The 20,743-nt window shown below is 30.0% G+C and overlaps 1 protein-coding gene across 3 annotated transcripts; it reads right to left on the bottom strand.

Moving 5' to 3' along the window:
• Window positions 1-74: 74 nt before the first annotated feature.
• LOC143196031 (scavenger receptor class B member 1) lies at window positions 75-20,329 on the bottom strand. Of its 3 annotated transcripts, none has more exons than XM_076403610.1 (6): window positions 20,186-20,329; window positions 4,326-4,417; window positions 2,259-2,419; window positions 2,010-2,157; window positions 1,472-1,672; window positions 75-1,413 (listed from the first exon to the last, which is right to left on the bottom strand). In XM_076403610.1, the coding sequence occupies exons 1-6, from the start codon at window positions 20,211-20,213 to the stop codon at window positions 454-456; spliced, it is 1,590 nt and encodes a 529-aa protein (XP_076259725.1). In that variant the 5' UTR covers window positions 20,214-20,329; the 3' UTR covers window positions 75-453. The 3 variants fall into 3 exon arrangements, with proteins under 3 accessions (XP_076259725.1, XP_076259727.1, XP_076259726.1); XM_076403612.1 differs by lacking the exon at window positions 20,186-20,329 and adding an exon at window positions 5,483-5,604 and having other exon boundaries at window positions 320-1,413; XM_076403611.1 differs by lacking the exon at window positions 20,186-20,329 and adding an exon at window positions 4,476-4,636 and having other exon boundaries at window positions 320-1,413.
• Window positions 20,330-20,743: the final 414 nt, after the last annotated feature.

Raw genomic sequence — 20,743 nt, 5'->3', positions numbered from 1 at the left:
TAGATTTACCAGTATTCGAATTTAAATCTATTACAGCTATTCAGTAACACATGAATATTCAATAATAATGTATATTTATATGGTAAATAATATTTATTAATATATTTTACTAATGTATAAAAACTGTATATTTATCTTTAATAGAAATATAAATCACATTAACCTCTTATAATATACTTCCAGAATGTTTCACTTTCATTTCACCTTTGTAAAATACATACAAATTTCATGAAATGAATCAGTCTCCAATATAATATCTATTCTATTGTATCACAGAAGTTTATCCAGATAACTGTCTAAAACACACTACTAAACGTAGATCTGCATTGAGTTGGCAAGACTAGTGGGTTACTGTCAAAAAGTTTCTCATTGTTCTGCATAGCACAATATCATGAGGTCCACAAAAAATGCACTTTGGTATTAATGATCACTTAGCGGGGACGTTTTACACATCTACTTTAGGGACAGCCTTTTCTCGCACTTATCTAATAATTCGGTCGGTATAGAAATAATGGGGACTGCCGTATATTCTGTTGCGCTCAAACTTATGCTGCCCGGAATTGATACCCTCGCTTTAAACAGAATATACAATGCTGATCCTGATATCACAGCTAATCCTCCGATTGCCAGTAAATATTTTAATATTTCTATCGCAATTGGTAGAACCTTACACAAAAGGTTAAGTAAAACTACTGCTATGTATGGCAGATCTTCCGTACCTATTTCTACCCAAAAAAGAGGCACTTGTAACTTGTTGAACGGCTTCAGTTGAGAGTTGCCGACGATTTCAGCAACACCCAAATTAATTTGAATTCGTAATTGTCCACGAAGTGGAATTCCCAGAGTGGGTTGGATCTGACAGAAACTTCCGTGCAAGTTTTCATCGGGATTTAAACCGTTTACTGTGTTTAGAATTTTTGGGTCAGCATTTAGGTAGTGAGGTTGCGATAGTGTAATAGGAATTCCATAGTAACATGGGGCAATACTCTGGAAACCTTTCTGGCAATTGTTTTTGTAACAAAAACATTTATTTTCTGGCGTCGTATCGAATATATTGCCGGTCAGTTGGTATTCGTATATATCAAAACCCTCGTCATCGTAGCCCTTTCGAATAAAGGTTAAAGGTACAGGACGACAGAAAGCTTTCCTGAATAACCTCAAAGTACGATTCTCTCGAATGTTTCGTGGAAATATTGTTCCGTCAAAGGCACCTTCTACCAAAAGACATTTCGTTTCTTCCTCTGGAGATAGTTTCTCATAACCCCAGTCTTTCAATCCGGCCAAATTGTTCCAACGTACTAAATGATATTGACTCATTCTCTCCTCTTCAGTTAGCAGCCAATCAGTAGTCGAATGATATTTAGATGGGTTCTTTACCACAGTAACATTATTGCCATTATCACGACTCATCAACTAAAATGAACATATTTATTAATTAAATGTGCTATACAAATAAAATAAATGAACATACCCTTTCAAATATACCAAATTTGTTAAAATCTATCCAGGATGGAACTAATAGATTTGCATATTGTACGAGTGGGTCTTGATATCCCCATAAATATTCATCTATGGTTACGTTGACTACAGGTTTAGATCCCAGAGTCCTTGCAGCAGCAGCAAACATCACATTTTTAATAAACGATTGATCAGCAAGATATGACTGCAAGCCCTAAAATATAGATAATATCTTGTAGTTATAGAAATAAACTAGACGAAATGAATGTTTGTCTTTTAACAATTTTTTTGCCAATAATTTATGCTGGTTAATGAACTATTCTCCAAATATATACCTTGTATTTTTGTTACGGTTACGTTACGTACTGTTGACGTGAACCATTTTATTGCTACTAATATTTATTTTACTTCAATTATCATAAAACCATGTTAGTATTTTCATCCCTAATATTTTTCTGTAATTTTCTTTAACAACTACATCCCTACTTTCCACACAACTTATTTTTGTATAATATTATTTCTAATTGATTTAATAAATTGCTGTTACTTACCACAAGTGGTAGATTTGTTGTAAAAATAAAATCCTTTTTAGGATCACCTACTGATCTTTCTTTATCGAATATTATCTCTCTGTGTGGCTGATATGTTACAGTACCATCTATATCATTGAATGTTGCATTTTGGTTGGTCAAAATTTCCCTACATATTCAAACATTACAAGAAATAACGGTAATATTATTAGATGTTGGAATTATTCACAGTATTTATAACAAGTATGGTAAGTATAAAGGTTAAATCACCTGTAAACATATGGTCCTATTTCGCTAATATTAATTTTCTCCTTTCCTTTTAAAAATTCTTCCTTGTTCGTTATATTGAATAAATATACCTTTAGGAAGACATCGTAAGGTGGTGCCGACCATAGATTGTAAAATAATGTACCGTCGGACAAATTTAAAACCTGAAAAATTAAAATCACTAGATATAATAATATGTTTCATTAAATCTCTTGTTTAAATTTATTCAATCATTAAATATTTTACGATGTTATCAATGCATTAAATATTTTACTGAAGTGAAAATAAAAAATAAAAGACCAAACCAAGCAAACCAAAATTCATTTATTATTGTTACTATTACTAACATTTTGTGTTATTACGATATTTATTACTTTTGAAATAATAAAAACAAAATGTATGACAAATATGAAAGAACTGAGTAATAAAATCAGTATTTTACTGAGGTATTCTTAAAATTAGTATTAATATGAATTTTCGGGAAAAAACGTATATTGATTTTTATTCAGCTAAAATTGAATTATCGGTAAAATACAGAATGCAAAATTCAAGTCAATCACTTAAGGTTAACATTGGTGATAACATAAGATATTCTAATATAAGTGTTATAAAAACAATCATGTACATAACTATAATATATAGATGTTTACGTATGTACAGTGATAATTAAATAATTCCCATTTATATACAATACACATAACAGCAACATTCATGCCGATGTAAGTGCAGTGAATCTGAAATCATTTGATGACATTTCATTACATAATCTATAAATGAAAAATTAATATTAAAATAAAAATTAATAATTTTAAATAAATTATAGAAATCTCAACAGCGCACCTTAATTGTCTTGATAACGATCATAAATCAATATTATCTCGTCAAATAATGTAAATGTGGATACATTAATTAAATGAAGTAGATTTATAAAGCAAGTTATTAATTAGATTGGTATATAGTGTTGTATATTGGCTACACTGCCCCATTGTAAATAATGCGACGCATTATTATGTGTGTTTTTCCTTTGTTCTGTGGCGGTTAAAACAAACGGTAGGTGAATTGTGTGATCTCTGAATAATAATTTTAAAGTTTCACTAGTGATGCACGGTAACAATAGCATACACAAAATATAGTAAAACATCATTGACGAAGAGGAATAGTAGGTGAAACTCAAAGTTAACTGACAAAGACCTACAAATATTAAAAATTATTGTGGCTCGACAACATTATTGCAGCAAAATTGGTAGCAGAACTCGACAGTTCTCGAGTAACACTGTTTTTGTAGGAGCACGTTTTCTACAAATGGTTGAGTTTATATATGGGGAACCCAAAAAAAAACTACAATTAGTCTACTACAAAAAAACTACTATAGTTAAAGCTGGAGGAGGGTTCCTTATGATTTGGGCGGCAAGATTGTGATATTCAGCTAGTTCTTTCATTTCACATCACTTACTATATTACTGCGGCTGAATATCTCGACATTCTATAACAGCCAAACCTTAATATAATTGAACCATTTTGGGAAGTTTTAGAACAGAGAGTGCAGAGCATAATTACATCTCCAAGATCATTGATGCAATTGGAGGATGTTTTGGTACAAGGTTAGAACAACATGACCTTGGAAACTATTCAGGCACAAACACAGTGTATGTCAAGTGTTTATTGTATTTTGTTCATCCACTGTATGGTACGGCATCTTTTTATAATACAAGTATCGTTTGATGCGTTCATTGATTTTTCCGAACTTCAAATCAATGTAAATAATGCTTATAAATGATATCAAACTAATATGGCAGCCGATGAACCAGTTATGGATAGAGATATTAAAAAGTAATTCAGAATTTTAATATTAAAAAATATGTAATTAAAGGAAGCTTTTAGTTTCTATGGCATTATATGTTTTCCAAAAATATTCATTAAATAAATTTTTAAATCAAAGTATTTTAAATACAAATCGTATTTTAAATTCGATGGAATAATCAGTAATGTAATGCAGTGATAGCAATTGTTGAAAGGCAGAAATAAAAAAGAGAAAAAGTATTATAACGAAATATTTTTAAATTTACTTACCATTCCAATTATTGTTTGAATGGGATTATGAGTAAACATAAGTGTCGACGTGCATACCATAAAGAGACCTACGGCTACCATAGATATGACTCCTGAAACAATCGAGAAACCATTGAAGAAACTGTTTCGGAACTAATTAAATTAAGGTACCGTGTCCACAGCCCTTCATCACACGTCCGCGAACAACTATTTTACAAAAAGAATAACAATACTAGCAACGCTTAAAAAACAGCCTTAAAATGACCGATGTATCTGATTTTTTACAACCATTTAAGGAAAACCATCAACTCGTTAATATTCTCGATACGACCAACCGAGTCACTGGAACATATTCAAAGCATTTGGTGACGTCGTATCAACCACTGATTGAATATATCGAGATACAGTTATCAAAAAGGGATCCTAATTCCAAAATTTGTTTTAGCGCTATGTACAAGGTTTGGTACAAAAGTGTCAAAACTATTACGTACTAAAATTAATATTAATGAAACTAAATATTTATTGAACTAAACCATACTATTGTAAACATTGCTTGAATGAAAGCTGGTTACATATGATTACGATAACATGAGTTAAGAATACTTAACTTTATTATATAGTTTTAATAATATATACGCTAAACTAAATAATATAAGCACTGAAAGATATATTATAAATAATTAATAAAGATGACCAATAAACATTCTAATTAGTGTAAAGATAACCCCAAAATAATGATAAGGTAGAAAGCCATTATAATTTTTAAAATAAAGCAAACAAATCTGGTATAAATACAATTTTTTAAATAATTTTTATTTAAAAAGACATACCCTTATTAGGCAGAGCACGCTACATAATCGGGGTTAGTAATGATCGGATGGAGCAATATCTAGTATATATGAAGACCAAAATGAATGAAGAATGAAGAAAAATTGAAGAATTATCCAAAGGCAATTTAGGGTTCACTCGAAAAATTAATATTTTCTTTAACTCTATAACCACTATTAACCAAACTAAACTCCACACAATTTATAGGTGGGATAATTATGATGATATTTCATATATTTGTGATTTAAATATTGTTTAGTACAAAAATTTAATAACCTTCTGACACTACTAAATACACACCTATACCTACACAACGTTCAACAAGAGCTTCTTAATTGTAATTTTTATACCTCTTCATAGAACAAATTGTCTTGTGTCCAACCTTCTCATTTTTCGGCTTGGTTGGAGCAGTGGTCAAGATGATAGGCGGTCCCCATACTGTTGCGAGAGTCGCGGGTTCGAATCCTGATGGAGCATCATATGTATGTCACACATAAATGCTGAGGATCGTGGTTCTGCGCCTAAGTTAAGTAATAGGTCCAATCCAGATAAAGCGTAGTTGGTAAAAACGGGACTTTAAAATATTATAAACAACCTTCCTCATTTGATTCAAATCGGCGTCATCTCTAAATGTACTATTATTTATTTTCAAAAATTGAATTAAACTTGATTCAAGTTTGCTAACATTAAATATCGTTTTACTTAAATATTTTTAATTAAAAACTTATCAAACGTAAAACAACAAAAGCATTTTAAATAATTATAGAATTTAAAATCGATTTTTCTAAACTAGTTATTTAGACATTCACACAACAATATTTGTAAGTATATTATACTAATTATCTTAAATATTATCACCTAAATAGAAAGTATTTAACCGTTTTATCAATGTTTTTGTCAACTACGATATATAACTAAAGTACATGACTAAAAAACATACGTCTAAGGAAAAGCCTGATGCTAATTACTATGAAAACAAATAGTATAATACGTTATATTTTTACTATTTAATGATTCAATACCATACCTAAATAATAGTCAAGTTCAAAATTCTGCGTAAAATAAAGTCTAATAAGTGTTTATCGGAAATTAATTAAATTTATTTTAGGAATTAGTTATTCAGGAATTTACCCACTATTTTATTACAAATTATTTGGTAATTTCTTTCTATTAATGTATAGTATATTCATTTAGCAGTATTATAGAATTAGCAGATTTATAATAAACAGTATAACTAATATTCTATCATACTATTATTTATTATTTCTTGCGACATGACGACAGAGACCAGATTATTAAGTTATTCACAATAAGGGCTATGGTTTTATTTGGTGGGATTTGGGAGGACCAAGATATTAATTAGTGATTGAGATTCATCGAAACTTACGAGACTTACTAGCTTACAAAAAATATATTTCCTCGATAAAAACATAAGTATTTGACATGTTGAAAGTAGTGATGATGATCATTACAGCTTTTATGAAACATTGAATGAAAAACTAAACATGAATACATGAAAACCGTTGGAACAAAGCTTGTTTTTATCTCAACGGATATACAATAACGTAATTTCGTAATAAAATAACGCTCTATTATATGTCATAAAACCAGCAGAGAAGCGTTTCGGTTAAATAAACCGGCGTAGAAAGAGTCTAAAAAGGCGTATCGATCATTGTGAAATTCAAACGGTTTCATAAAGTGGATTACATAACTTATATTAGGACCTACTTATACAATTTAATATTATTATTTATTGATCATGTAAGATATAAAATTATTCTGTTTAAAAACATATCCATGAAAAGTGTAAAATCGAAGTAACATAAGGCAAATATCCGCACTATGCTGAACTTTTAATAACGGATGTTACTGACATAAAACATGGACATTGTTTTATATATACGCTTTTGGTTCAATATTAAAAGTAACCAACATTAAAATAAATTATGTAATACAAAATTATAAATATATTATCAAAATTTAGGTTAAAAACTATAAGCTAAGCTCTACAATTAGCTAAGAACTACGTCAAATATTAACTTTTTCTAATGTATGGAAAAATTCGCACAAACGTAAAATATAAACAAGGTGTTAAAATGCGCATTGTTATGGTTATTGACGATAGCGATAATTATAAAATAGCCGGCATAAAATGCGGATATACTCAAGTAAACAATAGAAAGGAAATTCCATAAGCAAGTTTGTTACATTTGACTTAAAATCGTTCAGCTCAATTAAATATCTGAGATCAGTTTTACATAGGTAGCTAAAATTGATTTTAAAAATATTTATTACTTATTATTATTAATATTATTACTAAATATTATTATTTTAATATATTTTTCAAATGTTTTTATAACTTTTAACTTTAGTAGAGTCTTTTATCCAAAAATATAGCATTAGAGAATATTTATCAGGTTACCTCAAGAACTATTCCTTTGTCAAAATTAAATATATCCTAATACAGTGTTTTTTAAATGGTTTTCAACTAGTTTTATTGACAGAAGAGTAGTTAAGTTATTTAGTAGTTGATAAAGCACTCTGTTTTCTATGACGTCCAACGTGACAATCGATGTGATATTGTTCCCTCCGATTATTGCTAATTTCAAGCTAAAAAGTATGATTTGTCTAAACAACATTTCATAGTTTAAAGATTGCGTGAAGGACGGAAACAATACCGACTAGCGATTAAAAATGTTTTGAATGAAAAAGTTTATTCTGTTCTGGCAGAACATATAATCAATTTTTATAAAATAAAAACCAAGCTAATTTTACATTCAAATGCAATTAAAGAATCATTACAAAGATTTCCTACTTTAACTAAAATAGATTTAGTTACTATAGAAGCAGTTAATAAGAAATATTTCCAATTTTATTTTTTTATTTTGTGCTGTGTTTCCTTAATTATAAAAATATATTTTCTTAGTAATATGTTAAATTATCCAAGATTCTTATATTCTATCAACCCAGCTGCTGGAGTAAATTGGTGGTGGATTAAACCAGTTCTTATTTTTGAAATAAAATGTGTGTTTTCATCCTTGCCCTAATCCAAATTTATGTAATACAGCATTCGGCTTCCTCTAACAAAATATTCTTCCTAATCTCTAACTATACCTATATAAGATTAATAGATAAAATTATAGTAGAAGGAAAAAACGTTTAGATTGCTATATAGTAAAGTGACCTTCAAACATGCGCACATCGTCCAGCATTTAGAACTATCTGTCAACTATAATAGTATTCTTTGTCAAACATATTTTCACTTCAAAGCTTTTTTTCACACAAATATCAGAAGGTCGACACACACCCCATCATGCTCTAACTTCTAGATCGTTATTAACACCTTCCGTCTCGCTGTTATTTCAATGCATCGCAGGTTGCTTCGTGTCATAACGACATCTAACCGCAGCTACATCATTGTGCCTTTTAATGGTTTTCAAGTTACGGGTGCCTTTCCTTGAAAAGTAAGAAGTATGTATCATGTAATTCAACTGACAGGGTTTGATTTAGTGAATAGCACAAAGGTAGTCTTTATATCACCAAGTCCAACTCGAATTTTCCTATGACTCCCCGTATCCAAGTATGGGTAAAAAAATATACTCAAGAACAGTATTTTTGTTAATATATTTTTGACAAGAATGGCATTTCTTTTATTCTAGACTTTATTTTTTATAAAATATTACTTACCCAATTTGCAGCTAATAAAACAACAGATTTATATTAATTACATTGCTTAGCTATTGTTAATATTAAAAGGTTAAAATATTCAGAATATTTTAATTAATAATAAAGTTACTTCGAATTTAGAAAATGACCTTCGCATAGCCAAAACTTTAGATTATCCTCATAGTGAATTAAAAGTAAATTGACCTCAGCTTATTTTAAGTGACATACATAGATATATCATTGAAATCGTTAGCAACTTTATATATAGATATACGTACTGCTGGTGCATAATTAATTTATTTTTGCACTATAGAATTAAATTATATTTGATATATACAGAATAATTTTATCAAAAGTGAAACAATAAACCTCCAATGTTCATAAGATATCTGCTTTGAGTAAAATTGTTTCAACCTATAGATAAAATCGATATTCTTATTACATTTTAAAATAAAAACAAAATAATATATTAATAATGCCAAATATATTAAAATTTAAGCTAAATTACAGATTGTGTATTAATCTTGAACGAGTTTTTAGCATAAATTTATGCTAGAAAATGTGTGAATTATTTGAAACTTATCCTTAGCGAATAAATCATTTAGTAACAAAAAAAATCGCAAAAATGATAAATCATTTTATGTATTTATAGCATTATTTTTGTTTCAAATATAAATAAATGGTTTCATTACATTAATTTAATCATTAATTAAATTAACTGATCATTATGCGGTCATTATAAAAGTATTTAATTGTAATACATAGAAATTAAGTTCTCGAACCATTTGTTTAGAAATAGGTCGCAATACAATTTTTAACGAAGTCGGCTTAGTGGCGTAGTGGTAAAGGCGATAGGTCCACTTACTCTTGCGATAGTCGCGGGTTCGAATCCTCTTGGGATATGGTCGTAAATTTATTTCTGTTGTGATTGTATTAGGCAAGATTGTAAAATCCGACAAGGAAAATGATCCCAGTCACGCCAGTAATCAAGCTGGGTAAGACCGGATGTCTTCTGGGATCGCCAGTCGGTAGGCTTAATACCGAGGACTATGATTCGAAGCCCACCTCAAACTGTAGGTCCAGTCTAGATAATAGATAAACCCCTAGCTGGTAAAAGGAGACTTTAAAATATATATTCAAAAAAATCAACGAAAATATTATATGTACGATTTAGCTAAAAATTAGAAGATTTATCAATTTATACCATTCATATTTTTTAATTATTAATAACAATAAAGACATGTTAATATACATTTCCATAATTTCTTGATATAGATAGATATAATAGATTTGATATAACCAAATATAATATATTTTTAAATTATATAATTAATTACTATAATAAATCATTGTATTAATTATAATATAATTTGGACAATTTGGTTAAAATGTAGGTAGTAGAAGCAAAATTATTCGAACAAGACGTGTTAATGTAAAAACGTAAAACTATGACATAGAGAACAAATCAAAACGTATATAACATTGCAATTAATTCAATTATTTGCTCATATATTATTGAGGCAATTTATTAAAAAAACGGGGAAATAGAAGCACATACACACCTGTACTTTAAACATGTTAATATCAAAATTTCCTATATATATTCAAGATTGTTCATTTTTCAAATATGGGATAGATAAATAAGGTTTTTGAAGCTTTGAAGCCTTATCTGTCGATCTTTTAAGCATCATACTAAATTGGAGCGGGACAAATAGTAGTCAGAAAAAGAAATATCTGGTAAATATAGCTAATTGAGCACGAATTTAAATTTAAGTATCTCCATATACATGTTCATATATTTTGATTTCATAACGCTTGATGCAATTTTTAGTACAATAATAAGTTGGCATCAATATTAATGTCGCTATACTGTTATCTGAAAATTTCTTTATATTAAAGTATAGAAATAAAAGTTTCTTGCAAATAATACTTACTAGGTTCAAAATTCATATAGAAGAAAAACAGACAAGAATTAACTAAAATGACTTGAGACTGAAAATGTCTGCTAAAATAAATGAGATGAAATAGAATCACATTATTTTTATGAAACTTATTATAGTATATCTGTTTATAGAAAACAACTATCTATATTATATAACTTGTAATAATCGCACCCACAAGCTAACTTCAACTGTTGTTCTCGGTGTACCTTAATATAGATGTCTTTATAGTATACGATGTATTTTAAAGAAACCGCGACCCATTTTAATAATAAAAATATAACAAAACTACCAATTGAACGAGCTAATCAAAACTTTTATTACGTTGTCGTTAAAGGTCGGTCCTTAATAGATAATGTGTTGGGCTTGACGATTCGTTTATTGTTCCTATTTTGGATATAAACAGGTATGGACTTGATTTATTTTTAAAAGAAATATATTGCATTATAATAAAATATTTTGTATTACCTAGTACAAAATATATAAAAAATATATATGTTTTTAATAATATCTGCAGATTTTTAATAATATCTTAACACGCCGCCTTATCTTGTAGGACTTGTAATAGCCGCGCGATATAATATATAAACTTATGCCAATCGCTAGTCTTGAACTTGAATGGAACTATTGTAACAAACATAATTTTGAATATCAAATGAAGTAATATAGGCAAATATATTGAATGCAGCCAACGGGTTTCAATTGGAATACAACTAGAAGGAACAGTTTAGATCGTGTAACAAGAAACATAGGACAAGAAGCAAAACCTGAAAAAGGCACATAGGATCCTTTCGAAACGTAGTCATAAAGTTATAGTTCTCCTGCTAAATTCTGTGTAATTCAAGGAATATTATAAAAATGCAATTAAATCCACCTATCGGAAAATTTTTAAGATAATAAAAAAAAACTCCTGAGAAAACCAGTTTATTTCTCTCGAGAGTTTCTCGTAATATTGACAGAAAATTTTTCAATTTTCTCCACTTCCCTAATTTCGCGAATACCTCCGTAAGTTGACCGTCGTTTGTTACATACCGACGCCCCTCCGTCTCGACTCGCAATAACCCCGGCAGTAACCCCTTAAGCGCTGCTTTTGCCGCCTCATTCGCCAAAAGCAAAACCGCAACAGTTCAAAAATTGTCGGAATTCAACAAGCCGCTCCTTTGGAAATGGAAACTGAAACATTTTTCAGTAGGAATTTGCAACTTTTTCTGTACGAGGACCTTGTTTTATATTCTCAGACAAAATAGTAAAAAATCTTTGTTATCCTTAAGAGTATTGGATATTATTTTAATATAAATATAACTTAAGAATACCTTATTCGCTGAACAGCTGATTCTTATAAAGACCAGTACCTTCATCAGTATCTCTCCCATTTAAAGGGAGAAACACGACCTCCTTTATCATAATAATAGTGTTAGTGACGTGTGAATTACAACAGACTGAAACAGAACTAAAACTCTAGTAAACTATGTGTAAAATGATAGTATTTGAAATATTCCTTAAATGTAATATTAAGTTATCTAGTATCTATGTAAAAATTATACGTAATTAATATGGTATGGAAGTAGCCCGAAGAGTAATAGAAACAAGTTGATACAAAAAAAAACAAATAAAGGGAAGTTGAGAAATCGGACAGAAACTAAAATTAACATATTTCTTCCAACACATAATAATATTCCGTCAATGAAAAATGTTACTGAAAAATATTGTGTTTTCTTGTATCTTGGATGCATTGAAGGCAGCTTCATCTCATTTTCCGAGGTTTAAAGATTACCTTATCAATACTTTAAATATCTGCTAATAAGCGTAAAAAGAAAAGTTATAAATGAAATTAAAGTTATTAAAATTTATCATACCGAAAAATTAAGAATTGTATATTTGATTGAAAGCGGAAAATATATTCACTTGAAATCTGTTTATTTTTTTCGTATCTTTTACATAAACTTTCAATTATTATTCCAAAACAGAATGAAAATACTTATAAGAATTAAGAAATAAGTTTATTTCACATTTCAAAAAATGCAATGATAACCTTGCAATCTAATATTATCGAAATACTTAACCAACTATATTCGGTAACAGAAAAAAGGCCTTAAAAGTTGAATAATTCATTCATTTAGTCGCTCAAATATCTTTCATAAATTGCTAATTCCAAAACAGTTCTCTAATTTAAATATTAATGTTATTATATAGATGCTAATTACATTTAGCATTTTTTATAATTAAGTAAATAAACGTTGACGAGAAGTCAATAATCTGGTATCAAAAACACAAAACTAGACACAATTTTTAATTTAATATTTCACTCTCCCTTTAAGCAACTAAGATTTGTCTTGACTAAGCCTATTAATTAAATAAAATTCCGAACAACAGTCTCTGCATTAAAGAAAAAAGATACGAGTTCAGTCTTACATATTTTACTTGCTGTTTTATTGACTTATAATTCGAGATATATATGTTATTTACAGACTAGCATTATTGGTGATGATGCACCTTTGATATCAATATAATTGTGATATGGTATATTTTGAAGTTTTGAATTTTAGAAAGCTGAACACACTAAGTTCCACCTTTGCAAACGATTGAACAGAAGAAAAATATACTGCGATTATAATCCTTTTAATCATAGGATTATGTGCATCGTTTTATCACTATAAATGGAGCTACCATGATCTACTTGGATGAAACATGATGTTAAAGAGTCGTGACAGTGACACTTCAATTCCGAAGCGAGTCAGAATGCAGAAATCGTTCAAATAGATGTTAGCATAAGGAGAGGTGAATACATTTCGGCATGAGTATATTTAAACAGGCCTACCAAAAATTCGAGTACGAATTTTAAAAATGTGGACGAAAACGTCGCTAGATTTAAACCTTACCAAACTTAATTTTTAAATGCCTAAAAGTATTAGTAAAAGTAGAAATCAATATTTACTATCAATATTATATCTGGTTAAATAAATGTTTTAGAAGCTTTGTAGAAAAAATACAAATGAATTTTAAGAAAAAGATTTACTTACTTGAATTATTATCGCATTCCACTTTTATTTACATTTAAAATTGACATAAAGTAACGCTGAATGAGAATTGGCAACTTTTGAACCATTGTTAAAGTTAAAGGTATTTTTTGAATTAGCATTTAACATGTTTTATAAATCGCAATCTTAGTAATACCTAGACTGAGAATTTATCGGCCTCATATATCAAGTGTATTTTAAACACCTTCTCCAAAGAATTCAAAGAAATGCATAATATTAGATTCATTATTCCTATAATAATTTTTTTTTTTTTTTTTATAATTATATACATTGTTACTAGTCGTTGCCGACTAACCTACAATTTGTCCTTATAATAGCTTAAATCTAGGTATATATCTAATAGGACTCATCAGTCCTACATAGTCTCTAACATAATAATAATTGTTTTAACACTTTGAGTTTTTTCTAATGCACCTCACTGCACTACAACACACTACACAAGTTCAAATGGTTTGGTCCTTTTGAGTCTGCGTCCGGTTTTGGTGTTGTCCAAGAGTTGTAATACTTCGAAATTAACATGAGAGTGAAGTCTCTCCTCATGTCTCTTTGCAATTCTTTTAATTTCTTGATTGACAGTCGGTATCTGAAGATCTCGATGTAAATAAATGGTCCGGTAATATCTGGGTGCACCTACGATGCTTCTTAGGACTTTGTTCTGGAAAACTTGTATTAGATTTATGTTGCTTTTTGCGGAACATCCCCATAATTGTATTCCGTATGTCCATATAGGTTTTAATATTTGTTTATATAGAAGTAATTTATTATGTATAGTTAATTGAGATTTTCTTCCAATTAGCCAATACATTTTTCTATATTTTAACTCAAGTTCTTTTCTTTTCTTTTTGACATGTTCCTTCCACCGTAGTTTTGCATCAAGTGTCATTCCGAGATACTTAGCATTATTGCTGTATGGTATGACAGTGTGGTTTATGGTCAATGGTGTAAGCGCGGCCTGTTTATAGGTGAATTGAACATGCACAGATTTGTTTTGGTTAATTTGTATTTTCCAGATTTGGGTCCATTTATTTATAGCGTCAGTAGCCTGTTGTAGTTTTCGGGTTGCTTCTTCGCTATTGTTTCCGACAGCTAGAATAGCAGTATCATCAGCAAATGTAGCCATTGTAATGTTTTCGATTTGTGGTATATCACATGTATAAAGTAGGTACAGAATTGGCCCCAGTACACTTCCTTGTGGTACACCTGCTTTAGCTTCTTTTATTGTAGAGTAAGCTTCCTCTTGTTTCACTCTAAACATTCTGGCTGTGATGTAAGATTTTAATAGTTCGGTGTGTTGCTTCGGTAATATTTTCTGTAGCTTATGGACGAGGCCTTTGTGCCATACCTTGTCGAAAGCTTGTGCTACATCTAAGAATACAGCTGAGCATACTTTATTATCTTCATAGGCTTTTTCAATAACATCTGTTATTCTATGCACTTGATCAATCGTTGAATGTTTGGTAATAAACCCAAACTGGTGTGTTGGTATTAGGTTTTTTCTCTCTATAATTGGTTTTAATCTTTTCAAGAGGAGCTTTTCAAATACCTTAGCTATCATCGGTAACAGTGAGATAGGTCGATAAGCTTTTATATCATTTGGTGATTTTCCAGGTTTTGGAACCATTATTATTTCAGCCATTTTCCAAACGTCTGGGACATATTTCAGTCGAAATGCTGCATTGATTAAGTTAGTGAGCTTTATAATACCCTTTCTTGGCAGATTGTGCAGCAATTGCCCTGTTATTAAATCATAGCCTGGTGATTTATTTGGCTTGATGTTAGTTTTAATAACGTTGGTGACTTCTTTCGGAGTTGTTAATTGAATTGTCGAATTTTCGCCGTCTATGTCCGGTAAAGTATGTTCAATTTCACTTTCGTTTGGTTTGAAAGTTTTCTCTAAATGGTCAGCGAATGCTTCTGCTTTCTCCAGGTTGCTGCGTGCCCAACTTCCATGCATGTTTCTTATCGGAGGACTATGTAGACAGGATCGTTTTAGGTATTTAGTGGCTTTCCAGAGCGAGTAGTCTGTGTTCTTGTCATCTGTTAAATTTCGTAGATAGTTATTTATGGAATTGTTTTTAATTTCCAAAATTTCCCTCTTCAACCTTTGTGTTATGTTGTTTAAGATATTCTTATTTTCAGGTGTTCTATTTTGCTGCCATTTTTTCCGTAGTTTTCGTTTTTCAGCTACCATTTCCTTGATTTCTTTCGGGTAATTTATTCCTTTGGTTGAAGTTTTAATTTCTGGAGTGTTATTCCAAGCAGCCTGTTGGATGTCTGCAACGAATTTTTCGGTTTCATAATTTAATTGGTCTTCTGTCTTAAGGGGAACATTTAGTTGAATTCGATTGTTTATTTCTTCAACAAATCCTTCCCAGTCTGTCCTCTTGTTGGTTAATGTTGGATTTTGTTGTTTTCTTATAATGTTTTCACTCAGCGTCAAAATCACAGGTGTGTGATCTGAACTTAAGTCAAAATTTTCTTCAACTTCCATGTAGTTAGTGGTTATGTTTCTAGCTATAAAGAAGTCTAACAGGTCTGGAGTTTTCTCTGGATCGGTAGGCCAATAAGTTGGTTTTCCTGTCGACATGTAACTGCACCCTAGCTCAGCAGCTGCTTTATGTAATTCATTACCTTTAGTTGTCGTCATTCTAGATCCCCATCTTGTATTTTTAGCATTGAAATCACCACCGATTATAAATTTTTCTCCTAGGTTGTTTAGAACATTCAAGTAATTTTCTTTTTTTTGGTTGTATCTTGGAGGGCTATATATGGAAGCTAATGTAACCCTGTATTTGCTAGATATAACAGTTACTGCCGTTACCTGATTTTCTGCTAAACTGAGTCCGGGTTCTTGATGATGGCATATATTATTTTTTATTATTATTGCACTTCCTCCTCTTGCTGTGTTAGCTGGATGAATGGTGTGGTAAAAGTAATATCCTCTAAATTTAATAAAGGATTCCTTTGTCAAATGGGTTTCAGATATTAAGCAAATATCTATTTTTTGCAATTCTAGGAATACTTGTAGGTCAGCGTGATGTTTCTGAATCCCATTAGCATTCCAAATTGCGATGCGGATGTCTTTACTTGCCATTTTTAGTTCTTGAGGCCACCGCCCTATTGTTTTCGAGTTTAAGTAATCTTTCAGAAAACGATTCAATAATCTTTTCCTGGTTGTCCAGCTTTGCTATAAGTTTCAATAGCAGTTCGTTGGTTGTAACGTCTTCTTTTTTTGTTTCTTTTTGAGCGGTTTGGTTTATGCTTTGAGCATAGGTCATTTCATCGTTGATTTCGTTGTACATTTTTGGTTGTTTATTTTGAGTCACTGTTTTTTGCTCTTTAGCCTGACTGATTTTATTTCTTCTCTCTTGGAATGTTTTCGCAACTACGCATCCTCTGTAGCTTGCTGGATGCGCTTCATTGCAATTCGCACATTTCGCTTTTGTTCCTTTGGGTTTTTTGCATTCTCCCGTGATGTGTTTTCCTGAGCATTTTACACACCTTGGTTCCCTTTTACAGAATTTTTGTGTGTGTCCATGTAATTGGCATCTCTTGCACTGTGGCACAAGATTTGCCTTTCTAAGAGGTTCTATTTTTACTTCGACTCCTAGAATTTGTTTAATTTCATAAATTGCTTTTATGTCCGTGTTATGTTGGAATGATAACATAAACAGTGGTAAAGGCTTCTTCTGGACAACTATTTCTCCATTGTTATTTTTATTTCGTTCTTTTTTCAGGATATTTGTGACGTCAGTACATTTAAGTCCATTTTTTATTAACTCTTCCACTATTTTAGTAGTTTTAGCTGTCGGTGGAAGCCCTCTTGCCATTACTTTAATGTCTCTGGTTTGCTTATCTTCATACGAGTGCCATTGTAATTTTAGGAATTCCAAGCACTCAGCAATTTTCGTAAAAGTTTTACGACATTCGGCGTTTAATTTGATTTGTCCATTGTTTAATGTTGTTGCTCTAAATAGTATATTATTTGTTTTCATTGTTTCATATAGCAAGTCAAAGTCTGTGACATTACTTACTATAATTGGAGGTGGTCTCGGCACTTTTATTTCTTTATTCAATTCTTGTGCTTTAATGGTTTTTGGTTGTTGTGGTGAAGCTTCAGGTGTGTAGTTTGCTTTTCGTTTCTTATTTCTTTTAACTGTTATCCAGCCTACTTCTTTTTGCAATTCTTCCTCGTCTGTTTCATAGTTTACAGGCAATTTGTTTTCAGTGCACTGGTTCACTACGGGAATGCTAGTTGGATTGTATGTGTTTTGGTTTTTTATTAGGAGTTGTAGTGCATCTAATTGTTTTTGCATATTTGTTAGTGCAATTTCCAGATTCCGTCGGGCTGTTTTTTCGTTAATATACGCATTATAGAGAGCTTGCTCATTTTGCGTTCTCTTATGGTTTTCTTGACAAAAGATTTGATTCTGTTGTGCCAGATAAGCTTCACCTGACGTTGAGGATTGTGTTTCCATCTCATTTAGTCTCTGGTTCTCTCTATTAATCATTTTTATTTAATGAATAGTTTAATTCACGTTTTTACAAAAATTTCAGTACCGGTATTTGTTTCAGAACCGTTATAACGCCGCATTTGTGGTACAGATGATGCACCTCCGACCCTTAACAGCCCCCAAAATTTTACCTTTGTTACTTTATTGCAGTGACCATCGTTTTAAACACATTTTCACTAAACATTTAACGCGCAGTTTTAACACTGTTATTGTCGTCACGGTTTTTACTTATTTTTTAAAATCGCATTTGTGGCACAGGTAGTACACTTTCAAATTTATTACACTGACCGTCGCTCCAAACACGTCTTTACTCTACGAAGGTCGAACGACGTTCCTATAATAATGCACTAGAATTATGACTTCTTGAGTTTCCATACTATATTATAAATTGAAATTTTATTAATTGTGTATAATATATAATTCGACTTAGCAGCTACAGGCATGAGAAATATCACATTCCCTTTCGTATTTCTTTGATATTTAATGGATTAACTTTATGTGCCCCTTCATATTCCCTATTCGCTATTTTACTGTCTTACTAAGATATATTAAAAACATATGTCTTAAAAATAATTTAATAATCAACTAATGCAGTACTGCAACCTAAAAATTTGACTCTTTATAATAGATATTTTAACCAAAATATTATTTTACCAAAAATGAGCACACATTTTAATATTAATTAGTGAATTTGAAGACTTCCCAATGAAGTTTGCTCATATTGTTCCAGATTCATCTGTCTTAATTCCATAGAACTATTTAGTATTCTCTAATATCAAAAAATGTTATTTGGACATAATATACATTCACATTTCTTCTAGTAAAAAACCTTTTAGTAAAAACCTAATCAAAAATAAAACACCTGTTGTTTTTTTCTTTTATTATCTATAAATTACAGCAAATTCAGTCAAAAAAGTCTCATTATTTTTATTAGGCCTTGGGGTTATTCTCGGTTTATGAGACTTACGCAATTCATACATTATCTAGATTTCAAGTCAAAATGAAGTTGACTACAGATATGACATAAATTTCAAATTCTAACACGCCGGAAATTAAATTTATTCAATAAAGTTTAATTTTATTCAACTAGATCTGCTCTGTCATTAATTGAAATTCAAAAGGTATATTTATAAATAATTAAAAAAAAACGAATCAACTGATCAATCAGATGGAACACTACATAATAATTACAATTGTCATGTGTAAATGTAATTACCGATTACTTATAATAATGAATAATAAATTATACCTTATTAACATAATATGTTAGTACTTAAAAGAGGAAAAATGTATTAAAAACCCTTTTACATTATATTGTTGGATCAATGATATACTATATTGACTAAGAATGCGTAACATCAAACAATGACTAGTCAATAATACTCAGGATTTCTTGTTTTATCGTAAAATCTTATCATATCACTTAATTATCAGAACATATTCAATCAAGAATATGCAAAGTACAAAAAAATACTTCAATAAAATAAAACTAAAGAATACAAGCTAACATACATGGTAGGTGTAATTATACACATTTATATATGTTTATGTTCTGCAAATAATACTCACTACATTAAATTAATTTAATTTAATTAAATTTTCAAATTTAAAATACGTTTTTATTTTAAATAAGTCAAAAATTGATATTTATATATGAAATATCCTCTAATGTAGCAATATTATCAATATATTTATAAAGTATGAAACAAAAATATATATAAGATCTTATAATAGTTAATAAATGATATTAATAATTATTAGTAAATATTTTTGGAGAGAATTTTGGAATTCATAAAATATTAACTCGTATAAATGAAATGGTGAAAATTGAAATGAAAGAATAAATTAAGAAGATAATAAAAATTTCGTCAGGGCACTTGATAATATTAACTAACCTTTACTAAGTCCATATTTAAGTTCCATTGTACAATATCTAGAAACCTGAAAGTAGCACACTGAGCACTGAACATAAACAAAGAATTCAGTGTTGAGTAGAGCGACCTGTCACGTATCGCAAAAAAGGGACGAATTTTTAAATTTGCTGTTCGGCATCTTTTAAAACATTACACTCAAGTAAACGCATCTAGGAGGGGGTAAAATCTGCTAAGACGGTCAACCAATCGTATACTGAACTCAAAAACAACTTAAATGATCTGGTCACTATTTGATGGCGTAAATCTAGGTAATTCACCTCGACGTAATATTTTATATTCGTTTTCTTTTAATTAGATAATTGTCTTTTAATTTGTTAAATTATTCTTTTAATTTTAGTTAGTTTCTTTAGTTTATACGGACTGAAAAAAAAACATAATAAGTTACATAATTAATTTCCAAAAGTTTTAATTTATTTTCTGAAATCCTTCGAATAACAGACATAAGGAAAATATGATTCAAGTTCAATACGTCTTCTTAAACAAATTGAGATCAACATATCGTTTCCCACTCTAAGAAAC

Source organism: Rhynchophorus ferrugineus, unplaced genomic scaffold (assembly GCF_030347505.1).
Source record: "Rhynchophorus ferrugineus isolate W39M unplaced genomic scaffold, kcgeb_rfMv2 rfM4, whole genome shotgun sequence".
Classification (NCBI taxonomy): Eukaryota; Metazoa; Arthropoda; class Insecta; order Coleoptera; family Curculionidae; genus Rhynchophorus; species Rhynchophorus ferrugineus.
Note: the sequence above shows the minus strand (reverse complement) of the source record. Positions and strands in the feature narration are given on the sequence as shown.

Bases quoted from the DNA above. Each gene is read 5' to 3' on its own strand.
- LOC143196031 (XM_076403610.1), bottom strand. From the start codon at position 20,213: ATGGAACTTAAATATGGACTTAGTAAAG. The intron at 2,158-2,258 runs GTGATTTAACCT...TTGAATATGTAG, and splicing joins ATAGGACCATATGTTTACAG to GGAAATTTTGACCAACCAAA. The intron at 1,673-2,009 runs GTAAGTAACAGC...TCTATATTTTAG, and splicing joins CAACAAATCTACCACTTGTG to GGCTTGCAGTCATATCTTGC.